The 25743-nt window shown below is 41.8% G+C and overlaps 1 protein-coding gene across 3 annotated transcripts in view; it reads right to left on the reverse strand.

Annotated features, from left to right (window-relative positions):
- PREX1 (phosphatidylinositol-3,4,5-trisphosphate dependent Rac exchange factor 1) overlaps nucleotides 1-25743 on the reverse strand; it is a 145192-nt gene that overhangs the window by 36497 nt on the left and 82952 nt on the right. For all 3 annotated transcript variants that reach the window (XM_051802716.1, XM_051802715.1, XM_051802717.1), the window contains exons 7-16: nucleotides 24822-24955; nucleotides 21413-21528; nucleotides 20326-20475; nucleotides 16892-17039; nucleotides 13266-13366; nucleotides 11094-11197; nucleotides 10361-10410; nucleotides 6093-6168; nucleotides 3882-3954; nucleotides 2460-2602 (exon numbers count right to left, since the gene is read on the reverse strand). In XM_051802716.1, the coding sequence (XP_051658676.1) occupies nucleotides 2460-2602; nucleotides 3882-3954; nucleotides 6093-6168; nucleotides 10361-10410; nucleotides 11094-11197; nucleotides 13266-13366; nucleotides 16892-17039; nucleotides 20326-20475; nucleotides 21413-21528; nucleotides 24822-24955 (1095 nt within the window). The remainder of the gene's footprint in view (nucleotides 1-2459; nucleotides 2603-3881; nucleotides 3955-6092; nucleotides 6169-10360; nucleotides 10411-11093; nucleotides 11198-13265; nucleotides 13367-16891; nucleotides 17040-20325; nucleotides 20476-21412; nucleotides 21529-24821; nucleotides 24956-25743) is intronic.

Raw genomic sequence — 25743 nt, forward strand, 5'->3', positions numbered from 1 at the left:
CAATTTCAGATGGTAAACTGAGGCACAGAGTGACTTGCTCCAGGCAGTGAGTTCATGGGAGAAGATAAATGAAACCCACAGCCACACACTACTGAGGATAAGAAATACAGGATATCCTGGAGGAATGTAAGAGATATCACAGGTCTGGAAAGCTGAGGAGGTTTAGAATTCCGGTCCAGACCTCAAACCCAGCACAACAGTTTTGAGAACATTACAGAAAATGTACACAGGCATCATCTTCAGAAATCACTGGGAATGCTTCTCCTCTGAGTCTTCTGGGACTGCAGCACCACGTGGGCATTAAACCTCTCAGACAACTTTGAGGGAGGCCCATCCCTACAGGCAGCTCTCCTTGTGTGACACTCAGCTCCAGGTGACCAGCTCTGACGTGTGTTGTGGCTGGGCTGGGCTGACAAGTGGAGGTGCTGCTCACAAAGTTCTCAGCACACTGCAATAACCAGGCCACAATGCTTGGAGCCAGGCCAAAACGCAAATTCTCCCAAATTCTCTTCAACTATGCAAAGAATGTTGTATATTTTTTCAGTTTGTCAAGATTTACGTCCCTCAATGAGAAACAATTGCGCAAATAAATAAGTATTGGGTTTTGTTTGAAGTGTGTTGTTCCAGACTGAAAGCACTTTGTTCTAATATTTCTAATAAATACTTGCCAAGGTTTCTCTTGTTTTCAGTTCTCAAGGGCAGGCTCTCCTGTGATACAGCAGACTTAGATGGAGGGACTGCAGGAACCTACCTAAAAACAGGTAGGATTTCATGGCAGCAGAAAAGCATGTTTCAAAAGCCAGTGATGAGGAAATTCCATCAAACTCCCTATGGTGGAGTCAAGGGATGGGAAGGATCAATGCCCTGTCATGAGTGTAGAGGCAAGCAGGGATGTTCCCCAGACAGCAAAGCCTTGGGAACTGTTGCTAAATAACTGCTCATAATTGCTAAACACAGCATAAACCAGAAGTCAGGCACTTTTTTTTGTGGGTAAGCATCATGCATTTACTGTAGTGCTTTTGTGGGGACTTCACAAACACTCAGGGCACTGCCAATTTATGTGTGCAAATGAAAGCAACTCCTTTGTTTAGCAGGACTATACACATCTGACACAAATCTGTGCCCTCTAAGGAGGAGGTTTTTTCCTCAGTATGTGCTGCTCATTTCTGACTGTTTTTTGTTTGAGATGGGACTGCATTTTGACAAAGGCTGTCTGATGCAATTCAGAACTATAATAATAGCAACATTAATATTTTTCCTGTCACAATTACTTCAGTTACTAAATTACAGAGTGATTGGAAGGACCAACTAGAGATTACAATTTATTATCAGTAGTAAATAGTCCAGGAGCAAGGTCTGCTTGTTTGTTCTGTCTCTTTACTGAATACTAATGAATAATTATTACATTAAAAGAAAACAATCAGAGAACGTTAAATCCCTCCTTTCACAGCTAACATTACCACTGAGTTTGGCATTTTAACAGAATTGCCTTGAACTGACAGAAAGAGTGGAAGAGACATCCTGGTCAATCTGTTTCCTCACACTGTTTTGTCTTGATCAGGTATTAAAAATACCCCAACAACAGCAGTTCCCACCAACTGACATGAAACCAATCTCTGAGTGCTTTCAAACTCACAATAAAAACACCCCACAATCATATTAACTGGACACTCCAGTCCCTGGCACGTGGAAGAATAATTTTGAGGGACCATGGTGCTTAAACTATTACTTCTGGCCATTGAGACAAACACAGCTTGGTCTCCAGGGAGACAAAACAATAGTGAGATGTGAAATTTGTGTGAACCACAGGAAAGGTTTTCCCCATATAATGGACCTCTGGATCCTTTCCAGGAATTCTGCCTTTGTAGTCTCTGACCCAAGTTTTTATCCTGCTCCTGCATTCTACCAGTGTTCAAAGGGAGAAAAAGACAGGCCTGGAGCCACTGGCAGTACACAGGGATCTCAGAACAAAATGTTTGCCCCAATCTGACCACCAAATTCCACCAGCGTAAGAATAATCCCAGTGCAGTAAGGGCTGGGACAGCACTCAGTGAGGTGGGAATCTGGATATAACAGTAATATTGCAAAAGCATAAATATAAACCCCAGCATTGTCTGGAAAATGGTTTTCATAAACAAAGTAAAGCTGATACTTGATCCAGTCATGCAGGGCATACTCATATGGCTTAGACTGCAATGCCCTGAAATATCTGTGTTCTTATGAACCTTTCAACTTTCACCTGAAGCTACCTCACATATAAGGGTATTTAAACTCTGTTTAAACTTGATCTCTCCCAAGACAGTAGAGCCCATTACTTTTTCCTCCACCACATCAACACTCTGGTGCCTGCTCAGACATCTCCATCTCCCAGCTCACTTCCAGACTCTCACAAGGATTTCTTGGGCATGGTGCACTGGATGAAACAGAAACATCAAGGTTTACATTAACATATTTCTTACCAGAAGACTCTTTCCCAGGATGTTTTCCACGAGCTTGAAGTCATTACGTAACTGTTTGCCCTTGGAACTGGTTCCCTCCATCTCCTCATCGGCATAAAAGCGGAAATACAAGGATTCATCCTTAAATTCACTTTTCTCCAGGACTTGAAACAATATTTATGAAGTACATACGTGCATTTACCCAGAAAAAGAAAGAGAGAAACAAAGAAGAAAGTTAAAGGAAATCCTAAATACTTCCCCAGTCTTCACAGAACACAGACCAGATGCATCCCTATCAGTCAGCTACTCAGCTCTGTATTTTTATGCTAATGCTGTATTTTAGGGCAATGTTTTTCTTCACAGTGTACAGTAGTTCCTGACATGATGTGACCTCCCTGGCACACAGAATGTATATAAAATGCAAAAGATCCTCTTGGAAGGATGATGCTACTCAAAACCTCATGCTCCTTTCCCACATCAAAATGAATACAGTAAAACTACAAAAAGAGCAAAGAGGACTAAAGTGGCTGCTTAAAAGCACCTAAGATGTCCACATAGAATAAGGCTCTTCAACCTAAAAAAAAAAAAAAGAGAGGGAAATGAGATCTATAAAATTCTGGAAGGTGTGAAAAAGTTCTTTACCACTTTCTCAAATACAAGACCTGGGAGCTAAAGACAAAAGCAACAAGTGAGGAGCAACTTCTTCATTCAGTGTGTATTTATGTAAAGGACTTCCTTGGTAAAGGACATTAAGAATGCAAAAAGTTTGAAAGGGTTCAAACCAGACCAAATTCTTTAAAAAAAACCCCAATTATTCTTACATTCTTATCAAGTACTGTGCAAATTCTCAATTACTTATTTACATTAATTTGCTCTCAAAACCACTATGCAAAATACAGTGAGCAAATGTTATCCATGACTAAAACAATGTCTCACTGGACAAACTATGTTTACTCTTAGGACTTGTATGTGCTCTTTGATACCGATACAGAGGTGATTTGTTAACTTTCTCCCATTTGAGGATGGATGATGTCTAACTTGGCAATCTGGCACTTCCAATTTGGAAGCCTCAGCACTGAGGATTGTGCTTGTTGTCCAAGAGGCAAGAATAAAGCAATTTTACTTTGTACCTGACATTTCTTGGGATATTTCAGGACAGTACTTGGCTTGTGCATCGGTCTGATAGCTCTGGAAGTGATGCAGTGAAAAAAAATGTCCCTTGTAGCTTGTCTAATCCCTCCAGCACTGCCCATAGCTGTCAGCAAGGGGATTCACTCGGGGAGGTACCAGGCTTAGGCATGATGTGTAAGCTCAAAGGCTGTTCTAGAAGGACCTGCAGGGCTGCCTGCAGTCGGGTACACAGAATGTTTGGCCTAGAAAAGCCAACCTGCCTGAAGTAAGAGCTTCTTTACTTGGCTGGGGGAAGCAATTTTGGTGCATTACCATGATGCATGAAGCCGTTATTGCAGAGTCCCACACCCAGAGCCACAGCTTCCTCCCGAGTCTGACAGTCTCCCTGGAAACAAGAGGACAAATATTACATCTGAGACAACTTTCTAAGCTAAATCATTCCCCCCTCCCCACCACACAGCTTGTGGCTCTGAAATTAGCAGGATGGTCTCTGCAGGGAACAATAGCAAGAAATTAAAATAGGTATCCCATTGCCCAAACCCTGCTCGTTCCTACAGACAGCATCTCTCCCTCCTACAGGAACCAGGAGGAGAAGGATCAGGATTGGGGAAAGTAGTTGTTTAACTCACAAAAGGATACAATTTTATCTCAGTGTAAAGACTTTTTATTTGCAATCATAGTGTTGGACTTCAGGACCCATTAGCCACAGACAATAAAACTCCTTGAGAGAGAAGCTGAGAGATCTCAAGAGAGAAAAATCTGAGCAAAGCCAGCATATGTGAACTCCAAAGGTCAGACAGGTTAAAACTGCAGTGGCATTGTTTGCTTACACAGTAAAGGCTTTAGTTTCTCACTACCTGAAGCCTTGAGTGCAGCCATTCAAAACAACTACTAAAGGTGACTTGCAAATTTACAAATTGCCCTGAAGTGGCAGCATTAAGCTTTGCACCCAGAACTCGGTTAAATACAAGAATTGCTTAGTTTTCTCTATGTATCTGCTAATTTGCAGCCACAATGGAAGGCTTTACAAACACAGTTGTACTTTTTAGGCAGACAAGTAAGTTCTAAATAGTGCTGGTAAAAACCAGGAGGCATTACTGGGTCTTACAAACACTGGTAACACTGGTCCCTTGATGTGGGATGGCCAGTGGCCCTGCCCCAAAGGGGCTCCAGGGAACCCAGGGTCTGGTGTCCTGGTGAGAGCAGTGGGTCAAGCTCATTCCAGCAAGGAGGGCACCTCCTGCTTTGGCAAGAGGAGTAATTTCAGTGCATTGCTTCCAGTCCTACTAACTGAGAAGCTGTATCCTACACAAATAACACACCTTCTTTTCTCCCCTCCATCTGGAGAACTAGATACCCTAAGGCTCTCACATCAGGGCAACAAACTGACTTTGTTTTAAGCAACCAAGAGCCCTCTTATCTTGTCAGCAGAACATCAGATCTACTTCAAGTCCTACTAAGGAGAGCCATAGCAAATGCTGGCAAAGAACATTGCTGTAGTGTAAAGGTACTATTTAAATACAGGATAAAACAGGATCAGCTGTTACCAATCAGCAGCACTACTGGCTTTTGTTGAAGAGGCTTTCTGAGAGTAGAAAAGGCACATTTACAAATTAAGACTTAAATACTGTTGTCTTGGTAGAAAAAGGATCAAGGCAGTTCTGAAGGAACTACATGGCTATGTAATCACACAAGGAAAGCCAAGAAAATAGCTTTAATAAACCTGAAGTTTAACTTTAACTATAAACTTTGAATCTTCATAAATTTTCCATCATTTTTAACGTCTTGTCATGGGACAATTCTCAACTCTCTCTTTGTGTTACTTTATGGGATAAATGGGTTGTTTATTTTGCAGAGGCTGGGATTTAAAAACCTAATTTATTCTTTCAACTATAAATAAACTGGAGGAGAAATGCCTTCTAATATTACCATCTTAAACCTTTAGGAATCTACTTTTGTCCTAGGCAACAAAATCGTTGTGTAGGAAGGCTCTAAACCAGACTTGACTATTCCTGGTGACATTACCTTGGCCTCAAAACATTCCCCTAACAAAACAACCCACTCTCCCTTCAGGTGGCTTTACCCTATCAAAGCTACATTTTGAATTCCTCAAGCTACACACTCTTCTCTGTAATTACAAGGTGAATGTGAGGCAACTACAATTTCTAAAGGCAATGGTGCAGTTGTTGGTGTAAAACTCCAGATCCATTTTTCAATAATATTTTACTAGATTGAATGAGATCAACATTAGATTAGATGTGTTCACAAGAAATAGAAAACATCCCCACAAACAGCCAGTTCACCACTCCTAGAGCTAGCAAAGGACTTCTTCTTTATGTTGCCAAATAACAAACTTTCACCAAATGAACAGTAACAGAAGACATAAGATTATAAATTCAGAGAATCAGAATATGTTTAATTATGTTGTAATATTCTCTAGATAAATGTGTTTTATTTACTTTTAAATAGAACTGAAAAATTAAGCTCCTTATCAAAGATAGCAGTACCTGAAACTGTTCTTACCTGTGCAATAAGCCAGTCCACCAGTTTACTTGCAGGGATTACTGATTTGTAGGTCTTTAGGTGGTAGTCACGGTCTCTAATTAAGGAAGAGAATTCAGGGAAAATCAGGACAAAAAAGTATACATTTCTTTTGTACTCTAAACCTATATAATACTATTGTGATCTACTATTAGTAAGCAGCAGACATCCTTTTTCTCTAGAAGAAAGGCATAAGTTTTAAACATTTCTAACAACCTGAATTAGGAAGACATTTCAGATCAACACAGAGCAGTGGTATTTCTCTAGATGTTGTTTCAAGCCATCTTCAGGGAGCTCACATTCCTGCCAGAGGTGACCAGGAGATTCTTTTCACAGATGTCCTGAGCTGCTGCTGTAACTCGGGTTAGAATATTGCCACCATCAGTCCTGCTAAAAATCACACTCTTCTGGCTGGAAATCACCTTCTGGTTTCCATCTCAAATCCATTCATGGCCAGCTTACATCTTTTGGCTCAGTGCCAGTCCCACCTACGACCCTCAACAGTTCTTCTCTGGTGTTTACCCATCGGTGTATTCATAGACAGGGACCCTCCTACACACTCCCTCTGTGCCCCAATTTGGCACTTTCATGTCAAGAGAGATTTTCCTGATTGCCCACACTTGTTCAGATTTTACTTCCTTTAGTAAAATATCACAGAGTGGCCAGACACAAATAGGGTACCCAGTGTCCTTTTCTGGCATTAGATCATTTCAGTCACTGTAAATAAGAAAAGAAGTGTTGTGTTTGGGTCTTGTAACACAACTGGCACCCACTCACCCCCAGCCTTGTAGGCAGCAGCACTGCTCCTGGAAGAAGGAAAAGGAACCCTTTTGTAACTTGATGCTTTTTGCAGTTTTCTTCCATTCCTCTTCTCAGAGCCATGGAGATAATTGATGTTTTTAAGTCTTCTGTGAAATACTTCTAAAGAATTTTGATACAAATATAAGAGGGCTGTGTGGCTCAGGACATTGGGCTCTAACACCTTCCACCTCCAAGGTCACTGCATTTAATCCAGCTCATAAGAGAAGAAAAGCCATTTTAAGGCTCTTTATTGGCCCATGTGAAATAAGTTTCGTGGTCTTGATCCAGTTCCTAGTTCCACATCACAAAAGCCATTTCCACAATTAATTTGCATTAATTGGCTCCCTCTCGTTGAGAGCCTCAGTAGAGAGGCCAAGTGCTGAACGGGCTATGAGGAATTAATTCCTCTCTCACCCTTGGGGGTGGTCCTTCTATTGGAAGCTTGAGCTGCACTGGCATGACTGTGGGAGGAAACTTTCACAGCCACTGGGACTGCTTCACAGTCCGGATGTTTCCATATGGCAGCTCAAGAGAAGACTTTATTCTTCAGTTCTGCCAAATCAACCTCCTCTTTCATCAGCACCACACTACCTGATATTTCCCTTTTTCTACAAATCTAATATCCAAGCACCATCTAAAGTTCCATCCTACTCATGTTCCTTTTACTAATCATCCACAGACAGAAACACGATGTGACTGGCTGCTGTAAATAAACCCAGCAGAAATGCCTGTGTGTTTGCAGAATGCAGGGTGTGAGAAATTAGAAAGGGAAGCAGGACTTTGTGAGCTTGGAAAAAACCCAACAGAACATGACAGCATTTCCAGAAATACGTATAACGTGTCCTCAGAACAAAAGCTTTCCTCCTCGTGCTTCCACGCAGTTTTCAACTGGTCTTCCAGTAATGTGCTAAACCCAGCACAAAGCTGTGGGAGTTTTCTGGGCAGTTTTTCCCCTCTCACACTCTTATCTTGAGAAAATGTGCTTTTGAAATGTCAGAACAATAAAGGAAAATATTAAAATATTGAGTACTAATGACTAGGGGTTTCCAGATTGTGAGAAGCAACTCCCAACATTTTCATACAGATGCTGACAGAGTTTTGAATTAGCTGCCATCAGTCTTGGTCCAAAGCCCAGACTTTCCCTGCTTGCAGTTAAATGCTGATCAGAATCAATGTTTCAACATTAGTTCACTGGCTCTTCTCCCCATTTCAATCCAGCCTGAACAGGAGTAGAGAATGTTATCCAGAACCAGGAGCTGCAGGTGAATAGTCAGTATAGAGGTGGGAACCACTCAAATTTTGGCAGAACCTTGCTGCCTCACAGAAACTAAAGGAATATTCTTCACAAGGTCCAGCCCAACGATGGGCTGAAGTATTGTCATGCAGATGCAGAAGTGGGAAGAAGTTCTGCCACCTCACAACGTCCCCAAAGTACATCAGAGACATATTCAGAATATCTCTCCTCTAAGATTTTTCAAAACGTTTTACTTTTTATGTTTCAAGCCCCAAAGTAGTGTGATTTGTTTCCAGTGGGGTATATTATCTTGCCTTCAAAGTGCAAGACTGTCAGAGTTTACTTAATGAAAAATATAAAGGCAAAGGCTACATGGAAACTCCAAGGTTTCCAAGGAAGACAACTAAGCAAAACTGTGTCCCAAGGTTGTGAAGAAAATATTTTAATTTTGAGTTTGCTATTCCTTCAAATCCTTCTGGCATATATATCTGCTACTCCAAGCAGCTTTGCCAATTTTCCATCAGGAAGGTTGCACCAGGAAAGCCACCATGGGTGCAGGGATCAGCAGTCCTAAGATGCCAGATAAGGCAGTGTCCCAAAGGCACAGCACAAAGCAAAGGGCTTTGCCCAACTAATTTGGCTGAAAGTAACTCCTCTAGGCTAATGTCAGGCTTGCCAGAGGCAAAAAGACAGGATAAGAAGACATAAAGGGATGACAGCCTGGGAGATTCAGGAAACAGAAAATAAGAATGGCAGGAAGAAGAGCTTAAACATACTAAGAATTCAGTCCATTCAGAAGGATCCTAAAATTTCTGAGAGTCTGCTACTGTTCATTGGTCATACACAGTTTAGAGTCATGATGTCACTAGCACAGACTGATCCTGATCTGAGAAGATTCTCCAGCTGGGAGGTTATTACAAAAATAGCACACTGATAAAACACCACAAGGTGGGCCTGTGGGAGTTACTTTGTCCTTGTTGATTCCCTAAAGCATTAGACTAGATCCACTTCAGTTTGTGGGTACCCTGAGGTCAGGGACATTTTTTTGAGCTTCACTTACCATTGTTTCTACTCTGGATGTGAATTGCCATGTTCAGGGGTGAAATCTGTACGTGCAGATACACATCTGCATCTCCAGAACCATTCTGCCTACCCCTGGCAGCATCATGCCTTCCTGCTCCCTCCATACCCTTCAGGCTGAGTGAAATCTTGCAGAATAGTTATTCTGGGAAAGAAACCCAGAGGTCTAATTATATAAATTTATGACTGATGAACTGTAACTACCTTTGCAGCCTCCTCTTAGCATGACAGTGGTATCTCTCAGCAGAACATCTGTTGTGCAACCCATGAACAAGAGGTCAGTTTTGTTGAATTTGGGACTCCGGCCATCTCCACTAAAGCACTTTTTTTCTTCCTCATCAACGTTTTATTTATAAAAATGAAGTTCTCCTAAGTGAAAATGCCTAATTTTCCAACATAAACACCTAAACAGAACACCTACACAATTCAGGGTGGTTTCCATTACAGGCCAGAAATGTTCATCTGATGTAGCAGTAAGGCAACAACATCTGAAAAGCACCTCCTGGGACCTGGGAAGAGAGTCACCTCACACTTGCAGACCATCTCAATTCTTCAGCAGCTTTTTATACAGAGACAAGTTCTGAAGATTCCACCCAAAACTTTCAGGGCTTCTTCAAATTACAGCTTCAGGTTTTACTCCACCTCAGACTGGGTTTTGTTTATTTAGGGTGCCCTGAATGACAGAATCCTTGCACCACACTGGAATCTGTTTACATCACGTCAGCATCTGTTGACATTTTCTATAACCCAAATAATACAGCAGCTACAATCACACCACAAGATCTGCCCTGAATCAGAGTCACTTATTAATCACACCCACTACAGTCACAGAAAATGCCCAAGCAAACAAACCAAGGTGTGTCCTGCTAGGAGCTCTCCTGAGCAGCAGAGGGGCTGTGTCAGGAGCACTATAATCACACACAGCCTCTCACTGCCCCAGAACCCCCCAGTCCCAGCATCCTCCAGCCACAGCACAACTACACAGCTCAGCTGTGGAGATGGAAGGGCAGTAAAAGAGCCAAGAAAATGCAGAAAATCACTGTTTATAATAAGAAACAAGAAAGATTTCAACAGTAGCAGGTCATCCTTTTCGAGGCAGGTAATAAATACAAGGGGAGCATGAAGGGGAACTTACTTCACCACTGGAGTGTAGAGGCAGTGCAGGCGGCAGTAGAGCCTCACCCCCTGAAGAAGGGAAGATGTAGGGAAGATGTTAGCAGCTTTTTCCTTTTCAAAGAAATACTGACTAGCTAAAGCTAGAAAAACCTGGACACTGATGTCTCTACTCAGTTGGAATTATCTAGTCATTAACTGATATTCAAAACAGTTCCCTTATCCTCTCTGTCAAACATTCTTTCTTCTTTCCCTGCCTCCAACAGCCAAGAATCTGTTCTTTTATCTCTAGTCACCTCCATTCCAACATTTTCTCCATTAATGCTTCCTCACAACTAACCCATTAACCAATGTCCATAAGAAAAAAATCAAACTTATTAAAAGGTATGTGGGCAAATATGGGATATACAGAACTCATCTGACAGACAATTATTAGGAACAGCAGTTAAATATTGACCTCTTCTATCTCCCTGAGCCATAATGCCCAGATTTGCAGCAGACATGCTGTGTTACTGCCTACTGTTTTAAGACTTTTTGTTACTCTGTTAGGAGTGCAATCAGCAGTCTTGGGTACAGTCACAACTGTAATTCACTTCTCAGCTCCCTAAAGTGAATGTCTCCTATGGCATTGGGCTGGACAGCCTAACACAGGTGAGCAGCACTGGGGACCTCCTGTACAACAGGGCAGGGACATCCAGAGGCACAGCAAACCTGATGCAGATCACGAGGTTCCAGCCAAGAATGACAATACAAACCTTGGACACGATGTCTTCCAGTTCACTTCTCGGCTTGTACGTCCCGTCATCGTAGCGAAACCTGTACATCACCTGCTCGTTCTTAAACTGGTGCTTATCTGAAACTGGAACATCAACAGGACAATCAAAATCAGTCTTTTCTTTCCCCCCGTCATGTTCCTTATAGGCCAGTTAGTACTGAGATACCAGCTAAGCGTTCACTGCTGTCTGTAATTTTCTGAAGAGTATGTATTATGTACCCTAGAGAAATGACATTATTCCCAGCTTAATTTAATGGAGATTAGTTCCAACAATACAGAGAAGGAGGAAGAAATCTGGAGAAGAGCAGGTAAGGTGGGATAGCTTAGTCACTACAATCTTCCCAAAACTATGGCCAACCTGTGTGCTGCAGCACCCTTGAATATTTTGGACGCAGCCTTTGATGAACTGAGAGAAAATATGGATTTACAGTATTTAAGATGCATCTTGCTCAAGTCCAATTAACCTGAGAAAACTGGCTCCACTGGGTGACTGAGAACAATCTTCTATGGCCCTGCTTCTCAGGCAGGCTGAGGGGTTTTCACCTGACAGTAATGTTCTGCCAAGTGAAAAAAAAAAGATAAAAGAAACTTCATAATGTAGAATGGGGGTAAGGGCTTCATTATGGTGCTTATATTTTCAGTTCTTGCTACATTAGGAGACACATAATGGGATAGTTTCATGTTAATGATTTATCAAAATCTCAAGGGATATTCCCTTAAGTAAATGCAGCATTACAAATACCTTCCAATGTCTAACAGTAACTGTCATTGAAGACACTTACATCAGGAACTCTGCACAACTCTGAACTGCAAAATTGTGTTTAGAGAAAAAGAACACTGATGAAAGTGTCAAAGTATGAATTTATGGCAAGGTAAACAGTCACCATGAAATAACAAGCCTCAAGAGACCTTTTTTTCACCAGCTGTGCATATGTGCACATTCAGAATGTAGGCAAGTCAGGCTGTGAGTGCCAAAGAGCATTCCTCATCCAAAGAGGGATCCCCATACTGGAGCCAGAGTGTTCCAGTTCTCCAAAACCACAGTTAGGGCCAAGTACTCAAAAGTGTTCAGTGCTTTTGAGCTCATGCTCAAAACTCTTTAAAGTCTCAATGTGCCTGAAAGTTTGTCTTGGTACCCCTGGGTGGAAGTTTATGTGCATGAAGGACTAAGGGACTGCTTACAATGGAGTTCTCTATGTGTTAATTAAAGTAAGATAACAGACATAATTTCTTAACAGTGTTATTGTTACCTGAAAGACAAGTCTGTGCTGCTGAGTAACCAAGAGGTTAAAGCAAGACTGGCCTAATTAAATGCCTCCCCTATTTAAATTGGCTTCCAAGAGACTACGAAAATGTAGAGCAGTGGTGACTTAACACCCATCTACAGTATTCCTTTGATGTGCATTTTGCAGCTAAACTCACCTGAATGCTGAAATTGGGGTATTTGTTGTTTAACTAGAATAGGACTATGTTGCTCTGTCTGCATAAAGTGGGAGAAATCTGAATTTAAACAATGCAATCTGGAGAAGGACCTTTTAGTAGAAATGCAGACAGCACAGACAATTTTCAAGCAAGTATCCTTTAGTCATGCAGCACTTTTGGATGCTCTATCCTTCTCTTCTAAAACACCCCTCACCACAGCACTTCAAGGTGGGTGAGATGAACATATATGGTCTCTCACTCTTGCCAAATGAGCTGGAAACACAAACCCTCCATCATCTCCTCCCTTTTATGACGAGCAGCCTCATTAGAATGACCCATCACCTGGAGCCCTGTTCCAAAAGAGCACTGCTCCCCTCTCCTCTGGGTTGCTGATGTCTCACTGTGCAAACCTGTGTTTATGGACTGCTACAGATTTTCAAACACACATAGAACAAAGGAACGTACACCTGATATAGTACCCAACTAAGATGTTGCAGAGAAATCAAGCAACTGCAGACATAAATATTTTCAGGATACCAAATAAGTCCTGGTTTTGAGGCATATATTTTCCCACTCATTAATCCCCAAAATCATTAAACATTTAGAGGATTTGAAGGGTAAGGCACACGAAAGTATCTGAACACCACGTGAACAGCTACGGACAATTTTCCACCCCCGTTTCCAGGGCACTACTGAAATCTGACATCTCTTTATGGCACAGCACACTCACCATGATGAATGATTCCATTTTCCAGCAGTGCCTGCCCCAGGTTGACCCCTTCCTCTGGTTTGCTTATCTCTCCAATCTCCGTGAGCCAGGACACGAACTCGCTGCAAAGGGGAGCAGAACAAACACTGAGCTCTGGGTGACAGCAGGGACCTGCCCTGCAATCACCATCCAGCCATGGAGACTCTCTCCTTGGAGCAAGTGTGAAAACTGTTGTAAGCAATGGTACCTCTACGTGGTTTGGTTTCCTCCATTTCTGGAGGAAATGCTCTGCAGAAGATCCAGACTTTCCCCACCATTCCCCTCAGCTCATAGTTAGTGTGCAAACAAAAGGAAGGACAACCTGGCTGGATCTATAAAGATGCTGCAAATCCTTATTTTATGGAGCAGTCCAGATACCCATGGGGAAAAAGGAAAGCAAGATTAACTGTTGACCTTACAGACAAGTTCAACAGTAGGGTATCCTCACTTCCCAGCTACTTCTTTCCAAGCTACCCCTCTCCAAGCAGTGTTTGTGGTTTGACTTAGTTACACATGCTCATCTTTCTTCACTGGGTCTGATTTCTGCCCCCAGCCCTGTGGTGTGACTGCATTGGTTTTAATGGAATCACAGTAGGACTTAGGACAGAAGATCCAACCTACTGAATTCAAGCACAGAGCAGTAACATACAGCACAAGTCCCACTGACAGGTTAATTTAAGGTCATTTTCTGGAGGTGGTGCCTGGCAGATACATACATCCTGCTTCTAATTTATAGACAAAAGATGCTAAGTCTGTCTGCTCATGCAGCACGAAACAAACCCTCTCTCTGGTGAGGGGCAGAGCAAGAGGTGAGAGGCCCATATGGGCAAAATAAAAGCCAAAAATTGATAGATATGTAGGATGTTACTCATTAGAAACAGTAAGTACAAAAAACGACCATGGCAAGCCTGATGAATCCAGCCCTGTCAGAGCCCCAGGGGACTGAGTTGTTTGCCAGGTTAATTAGCAATTATACTAGAAATGTGTTAAAGTCATAGAGAAGAACAAAAGGAGTATATGAAAGTAGAGCAACATATGGGAAATGTGAGTTCAATAAAACACTTGGGTGCTTGCCAACATGCAGAGTGTTGCTGCTTAGCAAAGCCAGTATCCAGGTCTCTGCTTGTGGGCTCTGAATGAAGTATTTTTAGTCTCTTCATATTTATCAGTGCTGACTCATCTAAGCTGTAGGTAGTATTTGCATTTTTTTCTTCAGAATAACAAAAAAAGCTTCAGGACTGAAAACTTTAGTTTGCTGAGGGGCTACTCTGTAGCTGTCATGGTGTAGAAAAAGCAGCAGAATCTATTCAGCTATGCCAGGGGAATCCCATGGAAACCAGCAGAGTTTTGTAAAACTCCCAAAGCCACAGTAGTGATGAGTCAGACTCTGTCTCCTAAGGAAAGCTCATTCTCAATTTCCCAGTGATTCAGAACTGTTTCTAGAAGTATTTAAAAGCTGAAACAGAATATAAACTGCAGAGGGAGGAGAAGTAAGAATGACCCTCCACCCTCACTGCTGAGGACACGAGGCAGACATGCTGTGCAGGGCCCCAGCACTGCCCTGCTGCCAGTGACCACAGCCACGGGGGATGCCCAGGGGGATGCCCAGGGGGATGCCCAGGGTCTCTGCAGTTCCCCAGCAGGCAGTTTACAGCACTTAAATAGTTGCTCAAAACTCCAGTGGAAGCTACCCCGTTAGCTTTCCTGCTGCTTCTATTTGGAACTGTGACTCTGGAGTTTATCTGGAATGTAAATGTAAGGCAGTCTTCTTAAAGTCTGAAACGGAGAGCAGAGAAAGGAAAATACCTGAGCACTATTCTCACAGCCTTGGAGCTTCCCAGCCATGGGATGGTTTTCTTAAGAGCTACTCTAAGACTACTCTGACATTTGACTCAGAAGTAAAATCAGTAACCATTTGCTCTGAAGGCTTTGTAAATCCTGAAACATTCCAAGAGGTTCTCAAGGAATATGCCAGACTGTTCCTAAAAAATCATCAACTCAAAGAGTGGATGGCAAAGCCTGATTTGTTTTCCCATCTTGTCCTAAACAGCTCTCCAGGATAACTGAGTATCTTCTCTTCCCAGTGCTGCCATGCAAGTTAGGACACCATCTCCCAGTTATTAGTGACTCCCTTAGGTAGGAGCATCTGCAAAAAAACCCCAGGGAAAGCTCTGGGAATGATACAAAATCTGCCAGTCATGACTGGAATGCACTCATTGAGTTGCACTCAACCTCCCAGGACTGTACCAACAAGTGACTGCTGAAAAGATATCAGCAGAGTTATTTGCTGTGGGGAAGGCTGGAACATCACGAGAAATAATCCTTTTGTCAGAGATCAGGACACCTGCAGGTATCTCAGTCTGGGCTCAGTTAGCCATAGGCAAAGTTAGGTCAGGTCCTCACTACTGGAAGGTAGGTGGCTGTCAAGCAAACTGAGGGCACTGAGCAGGACAGACTGTAAGAAAACAGACATTTCAAAAGCAGAGGGAGTAGCAGGAAATCCTGGATAAGACTTGAAACTGAGTAAAATATCACGGAATCCACAACAGACTCATACATAACAGCACTGGAAGAACATAAGTTCCTGATCTGGTACTTCTTGTTGCATGGAAAATGGGAAATGCCCTGTCAGATCTAAAAAGGTTTCACTTTTAATCCAAGATCACCTGGGAGGGTGGGGGCATGTGTGTGAAGAACTAAAAAGCAACTGATTCTCCAAAAATCAAGATACTTTTTTTCTAGCTGAAGTATCACCAGCCTATGCTCCCAGCCTGCCTTCTGTCAGGCAGGGAGACATTTCCACCCCCTGTACACAGGGAATGCTGCTGCAAACTGCCATGGGGAGACCAGGGGAGGGAAGAGAAATGAGGGGATACTCTGCCTCTTGGAACCCTTTTTTTCTTCCACAGTTGATCATTTCAATCATGAGCAGCTGAAGTGGAAAAGTCTTCTCAGGTCAGCAGCTCCTGTGTTTCCCCATGTGCCAAGCAGGACATTCCCCCACTGCTGCCATTTCCAGCTGCTGACTGGTCGCCCACAGGGTCTCTCCTCTGCTGCCTCATACATGTCATCCCTCAGAATTAGTCATTATTTTGTAATATCTAGCCTGAATCGAGGAGGGTTTTTCCAGCCAATACAGCCCTATACTTCTAACAAACATATCAGGTCACCTGATGCACAAAATTTCATTTGTGTCTGTTACACCGACAGAAAGGAAATTGCTAAATTAAATCCTGAGACTTGCACAGCAATGTTGGATTTAAACATCACCTGGAAAGCACTGGTTGTATACACAAGAGGATACAGGTTAGGCCACCAACAGCCTCAAGCTTGTGGGAGTTGAGGGTTTTTTCCTCACTCCTTTTGCTGCCCTGCAGCAGTTCTGAGTTAGTGTACAACAGTGAGCTGTCACATGGTGTAATGTGCATGGTGCAAAGCAGAAAACAATGGTTAATTTTAATAAATCACAACTGTAATGGGGTTGAGGGCTTTCTTAATGAAGCTGCACCAAAACACACCTGATCTGACGTCACAATGCCATCCCCAGAATATCCAGTCCATTATTTTAATTGGCATGAAAGGACCTTTTCAGTCGAAATGCCACTTACTTGCCAAGAAAGCACTTGGGAACAGTACTTAATTTTCTCCTTCTGTCTTTGATAAGGTTCACTTTCTTGCTCATCATCATTTGGTAAAGCTTCTCTCCCTTCTCTGCAATCATGACATATGCATCCCTCTCCATTCCCAGTTTCAAACCTGGAATACAAAGTAGAAATTCCTTTAGATCTTTAACATCAGATAAAGCATTTGCTCAAAGCCAAAAGCTGAGCCAACAGCAAAAAATGGAGGAAACACAAAAATTAACTGACTTATTTTCCATTTAAGGGGGAAATTAGGTCATTTTTTATCTGGGTACAAAACTGTCATTGGTGAGTTTAGCATCACTGAGATGCAGCTTTTCTTCTCCATTTCAAAAAGCAGCTTTCAACTGTGTCCCTGCCCCTGGGGGACTGAACTACACGGCCTTTAAGGTCACTTCCAATCCAAACCATTCTCTGATTCTGTGATTCTCAACCCTCTGAAACTGATTTCCAGTTGCAAGTTCACCTGTGAACCTGAAATAACCTCAAGCATAAGACTTGTTAAAGGCATCACTCAAGCATCTGGATATTTGAAAGAGCAGAAGACTTTCTGAGTGTTCTATTACTTGAAGCCAAAAATACAAACTGCTGAAATCAAATTCACATCTGTGAATAAATCAAAACTAGAGAGGAACATTATTTTCTCATCCTTTCTTAGCCTTTTTACTAATACCTTTAGGCTAAAAATAGAGTTTGACAACCATATTACCCAGTCATTGAAAGAAATATTGCATGATTTAAAGAATAAAAGATAATTGGATATAAAGAACATTTCACATTCACTTTGTATGAGTTCCCACACAGCTCATGTTAACTTGAAAATTGCTACAGGCAGGAGGACGATTTCTGAAAACAGCAGGTGTCTACATTACAACTATCCTCATAACTGGCATTTTCTGGCCCTCTTCCCTTTAGATTTGCAAATTGCTTTAGGAGGACAGCACATGACAAAAGCTGTTTTGCTGCTGTAGATGTTTTGTCTTTTCTAGTCCAAACACATAGCTTAGTTTTCTGGCAAAGTTACTCCAGAATTTGTACATCTGGGCAGTTCTGGAGTCCAAAACAGAGGTTTGGATTGTAGACAATGCCAAGATTGGTCTGAAAACAGGCAGTCTGAAGGGGTCCTGTACTTACATGCCTAATTTTTACAGAGATGGACATTAAGCAGAATTTAATTGATCAGTGTAAGGCTACAAAAGGAAACCTGTACATTTTTTTAGGAAGAGGAGTTCATCCTAACTGCAGATAAATCCTGTTGTTTTATGGCAAGATATTGAAATGGATCAATAACCTTCTGAGCCCTCAGAGCTGCTTTCTAGCTTTTGGAAAACACTTAATGCATTTGTTTTAGAGGCTTGAAATGCACATTCCAGAAATTAGACTTGCACAACATTTTGTCATTCAAATACAGTATCTCCTTTATGTGTCCATTATCTGGCTAAAGGTTTTGGCTCCACAAACCCCCTGGCTTATTGCCATTATTCTTCCATCCTCTTCTCCCCCAGCACTGGTCCAACTCACTGTGAATGCTGCACGTGGAGCTCAGGCTAATTCACAACGTGGACTCGTGACAGAAAGCAGGCCTGTGTAACAGGACATGTTCCCTGCTGCTCTCACATCCCTGAATTCCTGAGGCTCCCCCAGGGAAATGGCAGCCTGGAATGCACATTCTACCCAACTCATCCTACAGAAACGGGAATCTCACCAAGCTTTCTAATCTAAACACTGATAACTATATGACTCTGCAAGTACTCTGATCCAAAGGATATTTTCCAATAAAGCCTGGAATCTCTGTCAGAATATCTATGCCTACCCTGAATGCCTGTCACCACCTGCATCATAAAACTACATGACAAGAAGCATCAGAAAACCCACTCTTCCTGGCCAATGTGGCACGGAAAACCTTGAGAAACCTCCTATTCATGAACAGGTCTTTTCCCTTCCTGGTATTTATATTTCAGTCACCTCCCCACATTCTCCAGCAAGGCCCATGTTTAAATATGGTCTGTTTTTCAAGTCCTGCCTTTTTGCTGCTTATTGAACCATCTCTCCCCTCACACACCTTACTTGACACATGGGAAATGCCACAGGACACTGTGACCTCCCAAAGCACAAACTCACTGTGAAATGGAGACTCACTGCATCTCTTAGGGAGATAATTTAACACTCTGAGGGTAAAAGTAAGAGTCAAGCAATGTATTTTATTAAAAAATATATGACTTGGAAGATCAGGATCCTTTCAGTAGACCAATGAGGATAAAACAAAACTGATTTTCCATGTTGCCTTCAGGTAGTTCTTTCCAATTTACACCATGCCCAATCTACATTTGCTATTATCAGAAGGTGTATTGGGGTTTATATCTGACAAAGCAGGTTATAAATGTTTTATAATCTATGGTAACAACACTGTAATGTGCTTTGAGTTTAGCAAAGTAGATGGAAAGGATTGTAGCATGAAATGAGCCATTACATCTTTAATGTAGCTGTGTGTGCAGAGAGGGGAACCACTTCTAAAGGTCCACTTATTTTAAGACATTTTTAATGTCTAAAAATAAGTGGAATTTTCTCTGGCGAGGAGCTATTATTGTTCCCACAGGGCAAACAGGACAACAGGTTCACTTGGGAAGGATAGTTCTGACTTTTAAAGGAACCCAGAACTGTCAACACACCCGATTCTGGGTTTTGTGAGCTTGTTTCTATTGTATGACACTGTTTCAAGATAAAAAGTTACAGATAAAAGTAACGAGTATCTGCATCCCTTTGCCATTGTTCCCAGTCTAAGTGTAGTGTCTCACAGAACCACACCCTGGTTTGGGTTGGAAGGGACCTTAAAGCTCATCTCATTCCACCCCCTGCCATGGGCAGGGACACCTTCCACTAGACCAGGTTGCTCCAAGCCCTGTCCAACCTGGCCTTGGACACTTCCAAGGGCTGGGATTTCTAGGGTTCTTCTCCAGGAACTGTCCCACTGAAAGATCATGAAGGCCAAGTTTGTGAGAATGGGTTTGTCTCACTTCATCGGGAAACAGGTTGCAAGATGGAGTTTCTTCTTTCCTTTTACTGAGAAATACAATACAATTTTATCTTCTTTACAAATAAAAGACCAACAAATCAGAAGACCAAAAAATTAAATTGATTAGATGTAACATTTTCACAGCAATTCAATTCAAAGAAATTGGCTCTGGTAAATGAAAATATTGGATAAATTTACTGACACAAGTCCATAAAAACCCCAAAGTACACGTTCAGAAATATTTGTTCTCAATTCCTGTTGTTTGTCATTAAGGGTAGGTTTTAATTCTGCCCGTGGAGGAACAAGTGCAAGCTTTTCTCTTTCTCTCAGGTCTGTCTACATGCATCCACATTTCTCCTTTGCAGTACAAAACCCACCATCCACTTACTCTCTCTCTGCTCCCTTTCCTTGATTATGGCATCCAGCCATTTCTGTTTGTCCTCTGCAGTCTTGGCCATGCAGACAAACCACTTGTTTTTGGCTGTGTTGTGTATCTTCCAGCCGTTTGTCACCGTGTAGCCGTTGCTGTGATAATCTGCTGCAAGAGGCCAAAGCACAAAGCACAGGGTGAACAGAAGGTTCTGCTCCTTCCACCAGCTGGGGGGGACATGGTCAGTAAAACTGCCTTATGTGAAGACCTGGATTTCTGAGGTGTTCTCCCTGACTGCCCATGGGACCTGCAGTGCTCACCCCTCTGGAAGTACAAGTGTCAAAAGGGTGCTCAAACTGTCTGAATGCTTCAGTCCTAAGGGTGACACTTGATGATTTCACCTCAGAAGAAGAACTTAAGTCTTTTAAATACAATGACACCGGTGAAAAAGTTTATGATGTTTGTTCAGGTTATTTGTTCTGAGTTTTCTGGGCACACACTAACTTCTTGCACTCTAAGGACTTTTGTCCACAGGACGTGGGAACTCTTTAGGTGTCAGCTGTTTAAAGGACCTAATTCCTGACCATTTAAAACAGGAGCAGGGGCTGGTGTGGATGAAATCAGAAAACCACCCAGTCTTCCTGCCTGTGTCAGGACACAAGAATCAAAACACAACTGCCATTCCCACACTTTGTTCATGGTCACATTCCATGCTACTGATTTGATGCTAAGACTAATATTTAGTAACATTCTAAATGAGAAGAAGATCCAGAAGATCTATTATTATAGCTGTAATGGCTTAAGATGTAAGAAAATAAAGGATGGAATGGAGATTAAAGTATCTTTTATTAAATTAACTTGGATAAGGAGTAAAAATAGACAAGCTTCTGCAAACTCTTCATAAGGTCATTTCAGAATGAAGGACTAGTGCCTGAAAGCACATCCAGTCTTTCAACTATACAAGTTGGTCCAATAATGAAGGCACCACAAGTTCCATAGGTTACTTCAGATTTCATTAAAGGAGATGGACAAGGACTTCTGCACCAACTCCCAACACAAGATCTACACTTACTGTGTTGTTAAAAGACAATATTTGGTCTCTTACCTGTTCCATCTTCCACATTCTCTACCTCCATGACTTCTGTGTTTATTCGGCCCCTGAAGATATAAAGGGACCCGTTGATTGACTTTGTCCTTTTAGATGTTTTTTTCCCAGTAACTCTGCAATTAGGATTTAGACTGTTAGCAACACATAAGCAAAGGGTGTAACATGTATATTAACAAAGCAGTCTGAGGTATGACTGTTAAAAGATGATTCCAGTACTGGTGGTATTTTAAATAACTGGAATACTCAATCAAAGGTAAGGGTGCTCCAGTATCAGTACAGCGATAATGAGCTTATTGTGCCAGATTATGTGAAGATGGGGGTGCCTTCAAAGTTTACACTCTTGATGACTGATTAAAATGCCAGGACAACTGAACAGCACATGGCCTTGGGATGACAACTGCAGTATCACCTGACACCACCTTACATTTGCCTCCTTGGTTTGCCTAAAGCTTTGATCAGTTTGTGGTGTGTACCAAGCTTCAAATATGGAATGAACCACGTAAAGAGGCCAGTGTCACATGGCCTGTCATGTGTGTTACCTGTCACTGTATGGGAAACTCCTGCTGTGGCAATTTTGCACCCAAGTCTACATTCTTATCCATAAGCTTTATGGTGTCTCTGTTGAAGTTTCTTGTAAAAAATTCAGGAAAGCACTTTTTCATTGCTAGTTATGCTCTGATTTTTATGTCTAGAACAGGTTTAAAACTATCCAAGTGACACCTGCTGAGCTTTAATATCCAAGAACAACCCCGCTATGTGAACCAAAACACAACTGGTCAATGGTCATTAGGAGGTGGCAGGTGTCCAAACTCTGGTCAGTGAAGGGAATGCTGGGGCAACTTGCCAGGAGCTCACAAGATTCAAAGAATATTGCAATTAAAAACAGCAGGGGAGAAAATTTCCTGTCAGACTTAAACACCTATGATAAACTGAGGTGAGAGGAGAATCACCAAGTTCTCCTAAACATTTTTTTCTTTTACAACTAGCTTGAGTGACAAATACACATTTGGTGATGACCACACATTTACATCCAATCAGGCTGACAGGGACTGAGATCTTGGAGCTGCTGGATCATTTCCTAAAGATGACTGTGGAAGTCAAAAGAAAAGCTGTCCTGGCAGCCCTAGGGAAACCCTTTAAACTCTCTGCTTATTTCCCCACATGAAACATATTGTTCTTGACATCAGGATTCAATTTAAACAGCAGTCTGTGATTCTGCTAAAAACAGAAATACAATACTCAGCCCTGAAAATCTATGTCATCAGTTTGCCAGACTTCCCTAAGCTTCTGCAGAAAGAGTGATTGCAGTCTTAGAGCTAAAATCACAGATCTAATTCCAGTCCTAAACAGAGCTTACAGTGGTCTCAACAACACTACTCCTAACTTACAATATTGTGAAAAAATATGATGTCCAGATTCAAATGCTGCATTGACTGCTTATCAAAGATTGAGGCCTGAATTCTGCTTCCACTTTGAATCAAAAAAACCTCTAGTGATTTCTACAAGTTAGTACAGTACAAGTGAGATGAGAACCAAGTTATTCAATCTCAAATAGGAATAGACAGACAGTTTTTGGGGGGGTTGGGGTTTTTTTAAGGTATGTCCCACTGACATGTCACTGTTTGTCAAGCAGCCACTGGGCACAACAGCATGAAGGAAAAGACACTGATTTCCATCCTGGACTAATTATAAATAGCAGCTAGACAGCAGAAATATCCAAAATTAAAGTCATTCAGTGATCTAAATATATCTTTTACATTAGGCAATTCCCAGCAGACTTAATGAAATATTATGCTTTTTAATGGAAATCAGATTCTGAACATCCATCAGTTCAAGCTGCACTGTCAGACAAAGATAAACAATATTGATCCCTTGGGAAAATCCAAGTGTTACACCAGCCTCCTCCAGAATCAAGCCAAATGACAGAGGAGCTCGGTAATGTCTCCTGCCCAAAAAGAAAGTTCTGCTTAAAAGGCAGCAGAACACTTTGTTTTCTAAATCTTAGTATTCTGGGAAAACTGCCTGGCCAGTGCTGGAGCCAGACTGACCTGAACTACAAACAGGACTAGAAAAACAGCTTCAAAGAGCTCCGAAGGAGAAAAAGATTAGTATCAAATTAACTGTTTGGGGTTTTTTTAAGGAATAGTTTTCTGCTATAAAACACACAAATTTCTGAACTCTGTTTCACATAGAAGTTTTCATTTCATTTTGACAAATCTGGTAAAGTGTCCAAATGAAATGTGTCCTCTCCCTTACTTCATTTCAGAGTCAGAATGCTTCACGTAGATAACATTAAAAGCCACGTAAGATCAAATGGCATATATGTTTCTAAATTTAATTCAAACATATTTCATTCTAATTATTTCTAATGTAGATGTCACCTAATAATTTGTATTTACGTTGTATAGATTCAGTATTATACACACAAAAAATCTGAACTTAATTACTGAAATTAATTTTCCCAGTTTAATGGTTCTAAAATTTGCCACTGAACAAAAAAAAAAAAAAAGGGAGGGGGAATTTTGAGATATGAGAATTTTCTTTGGAGAGAACACTCTGGTTTTACAGAATTTCTAGCTGGGTTTGCCATTCCACTTGGCCATCACCAGTAAGGAAGAATAACTTGAAACAGGAGGAGGATAATACAGGAAAGGAAGGAAGAGGAGAAGGGAGTGTAGAGAATTCATTGTAAATTGAGAACAGACCAAGACATGAGACTGGAGTTGTGGAGGTGAAAAGCTTAGGAACTGAAACACAGCATAATTGCTGCAGAAGCAAGTTGCCCTCCACTCTGCCAATGTTATTTTAATAACAAGCAGTAGGTGTTAATAATAATTAAAGTTTCTTAGGTGGCATGATGCACAAACTGTTACTAGGACAGGAAAGGAAGACAACACACAGAGCACGTGGGCTGCAAACACTGACAGCAACTTGCAAATCTTCATCTCTTCCTCACTCCCCTGGGCCCTCCATCTCTGTAATGTTTTCTTAGTCTTCCACTCTCCCCTTGCTTGGCTTTAGATCATTTTGCACATCACCCTCTTCTGCTGAGAATAATCTCACAAAGTGAAAGTTGGCACTTTCACATCACTCCTGAAGACCCATCTGCCCTGGGAAGCTTTTCAGCTGTAACAACTCACCCTGTGCTTTTGCTGCACTGTTTTAACTCCTTTCTTTGGACTTCTCAGGGGTTCTGGGGGGGACTCTGTTACTGCCTGGAATATTTATCTACCACATAGTGATTTCTCTTCCCTATTGCCTAAGTAATAGCAACAGTCAAGAACAGGAAGGTCCCACCTGTGACTCAGCCCTACAGAGCAACAGGGAATGATCAGTAACTGGTCATACCTTCTCCTGACAAATCTGAATAGTTCCTTTATAAACCCAAAAATACAGAGGGACTCACCTGGATTTCCTCTTGCAATAGACCAGCAGATTATCAAATAGAAAGAACATTCTCTCCTGGATGTTTCCTGCTGAGATTTTTAACAAAGTCCCTTGCAGCAAGAGCTGTGTGCAGATATCTGTCAGATTTGATCCCTGAAACATAAAAAAAGAGACATTGTTTATTTTTAACTTTATTTTGTGAGTACACAAATGCTGTTATTTTATCTGCATGCCATTAAACTGTGAAATAAATGATGCACTCCTAAGGAGGAACACCTCAATTTCTTAACATGGCTAAACACATCATGTTTTCTCTAACAAATATTTGAGTCTGCATACACTACAATAAATCTTTCCCCTTAAACAAATGGGGACTGTGGTCCTGAAGAAATCTTTCACTTTCAAAGCAGCTGTACTGTGAGCCTCTCAAGACCATGAGTCTTCCCTTCATACCCTGAGCTACCACTGCAAACATCACAAGTGATGCTTTAGGAAAGCTTTCTAGAAGAGTAATGGTAGCTCTGAGACTGACACACATCCCTATCCACCATCTGAGAACTCCTTTCACTAGAGAGGTGTCTCTCCAGCTCTTTTACTAGGAGGACATGCAGGTCTCTCTTTTCTGGAGTCCTTATAAGCAGTTGGCCACAGAGCCACGGGCAGCAGAGGCCGAGCCCTGCACACTGTGCCATCCCAGGGGCCTGAGCTGATGCTCAGACACTGCAGCCTGGGAGCACAGCCAGAACCTGAAAAACACAGGGGAGCACTCACAAACATTTACTCCCCAAACTGTTACTGAGATTATTCCTAGGAAAAGTGATGGAAAAGTGATTCTACAGTTCTTTAGTTAACAAGGAAGCTGCTATTCTTTCATAGAATGGTTTGGGCTGCAAGAGACCTTAAAGCCCACCTCATTCCACACCCTCCCATGGGCAGGGACA

This window comes from Manacus candei, unplaced genomic scaffold (genome assembly GCF_025592945.1).
Source record: "Manacus candei isolate 608988 ecotype Guabito, Panama unplaced genomic scaffold, ASM2559294v1 h1tg000057l, whole genome shotgun sequence".
In the NCBI taxonomy this organism is placed as follows: Eukaryota; Metazoa; Chordata; class Aves; order Passeriformes; family Pipridae; genus Manacus; species Manacus candei.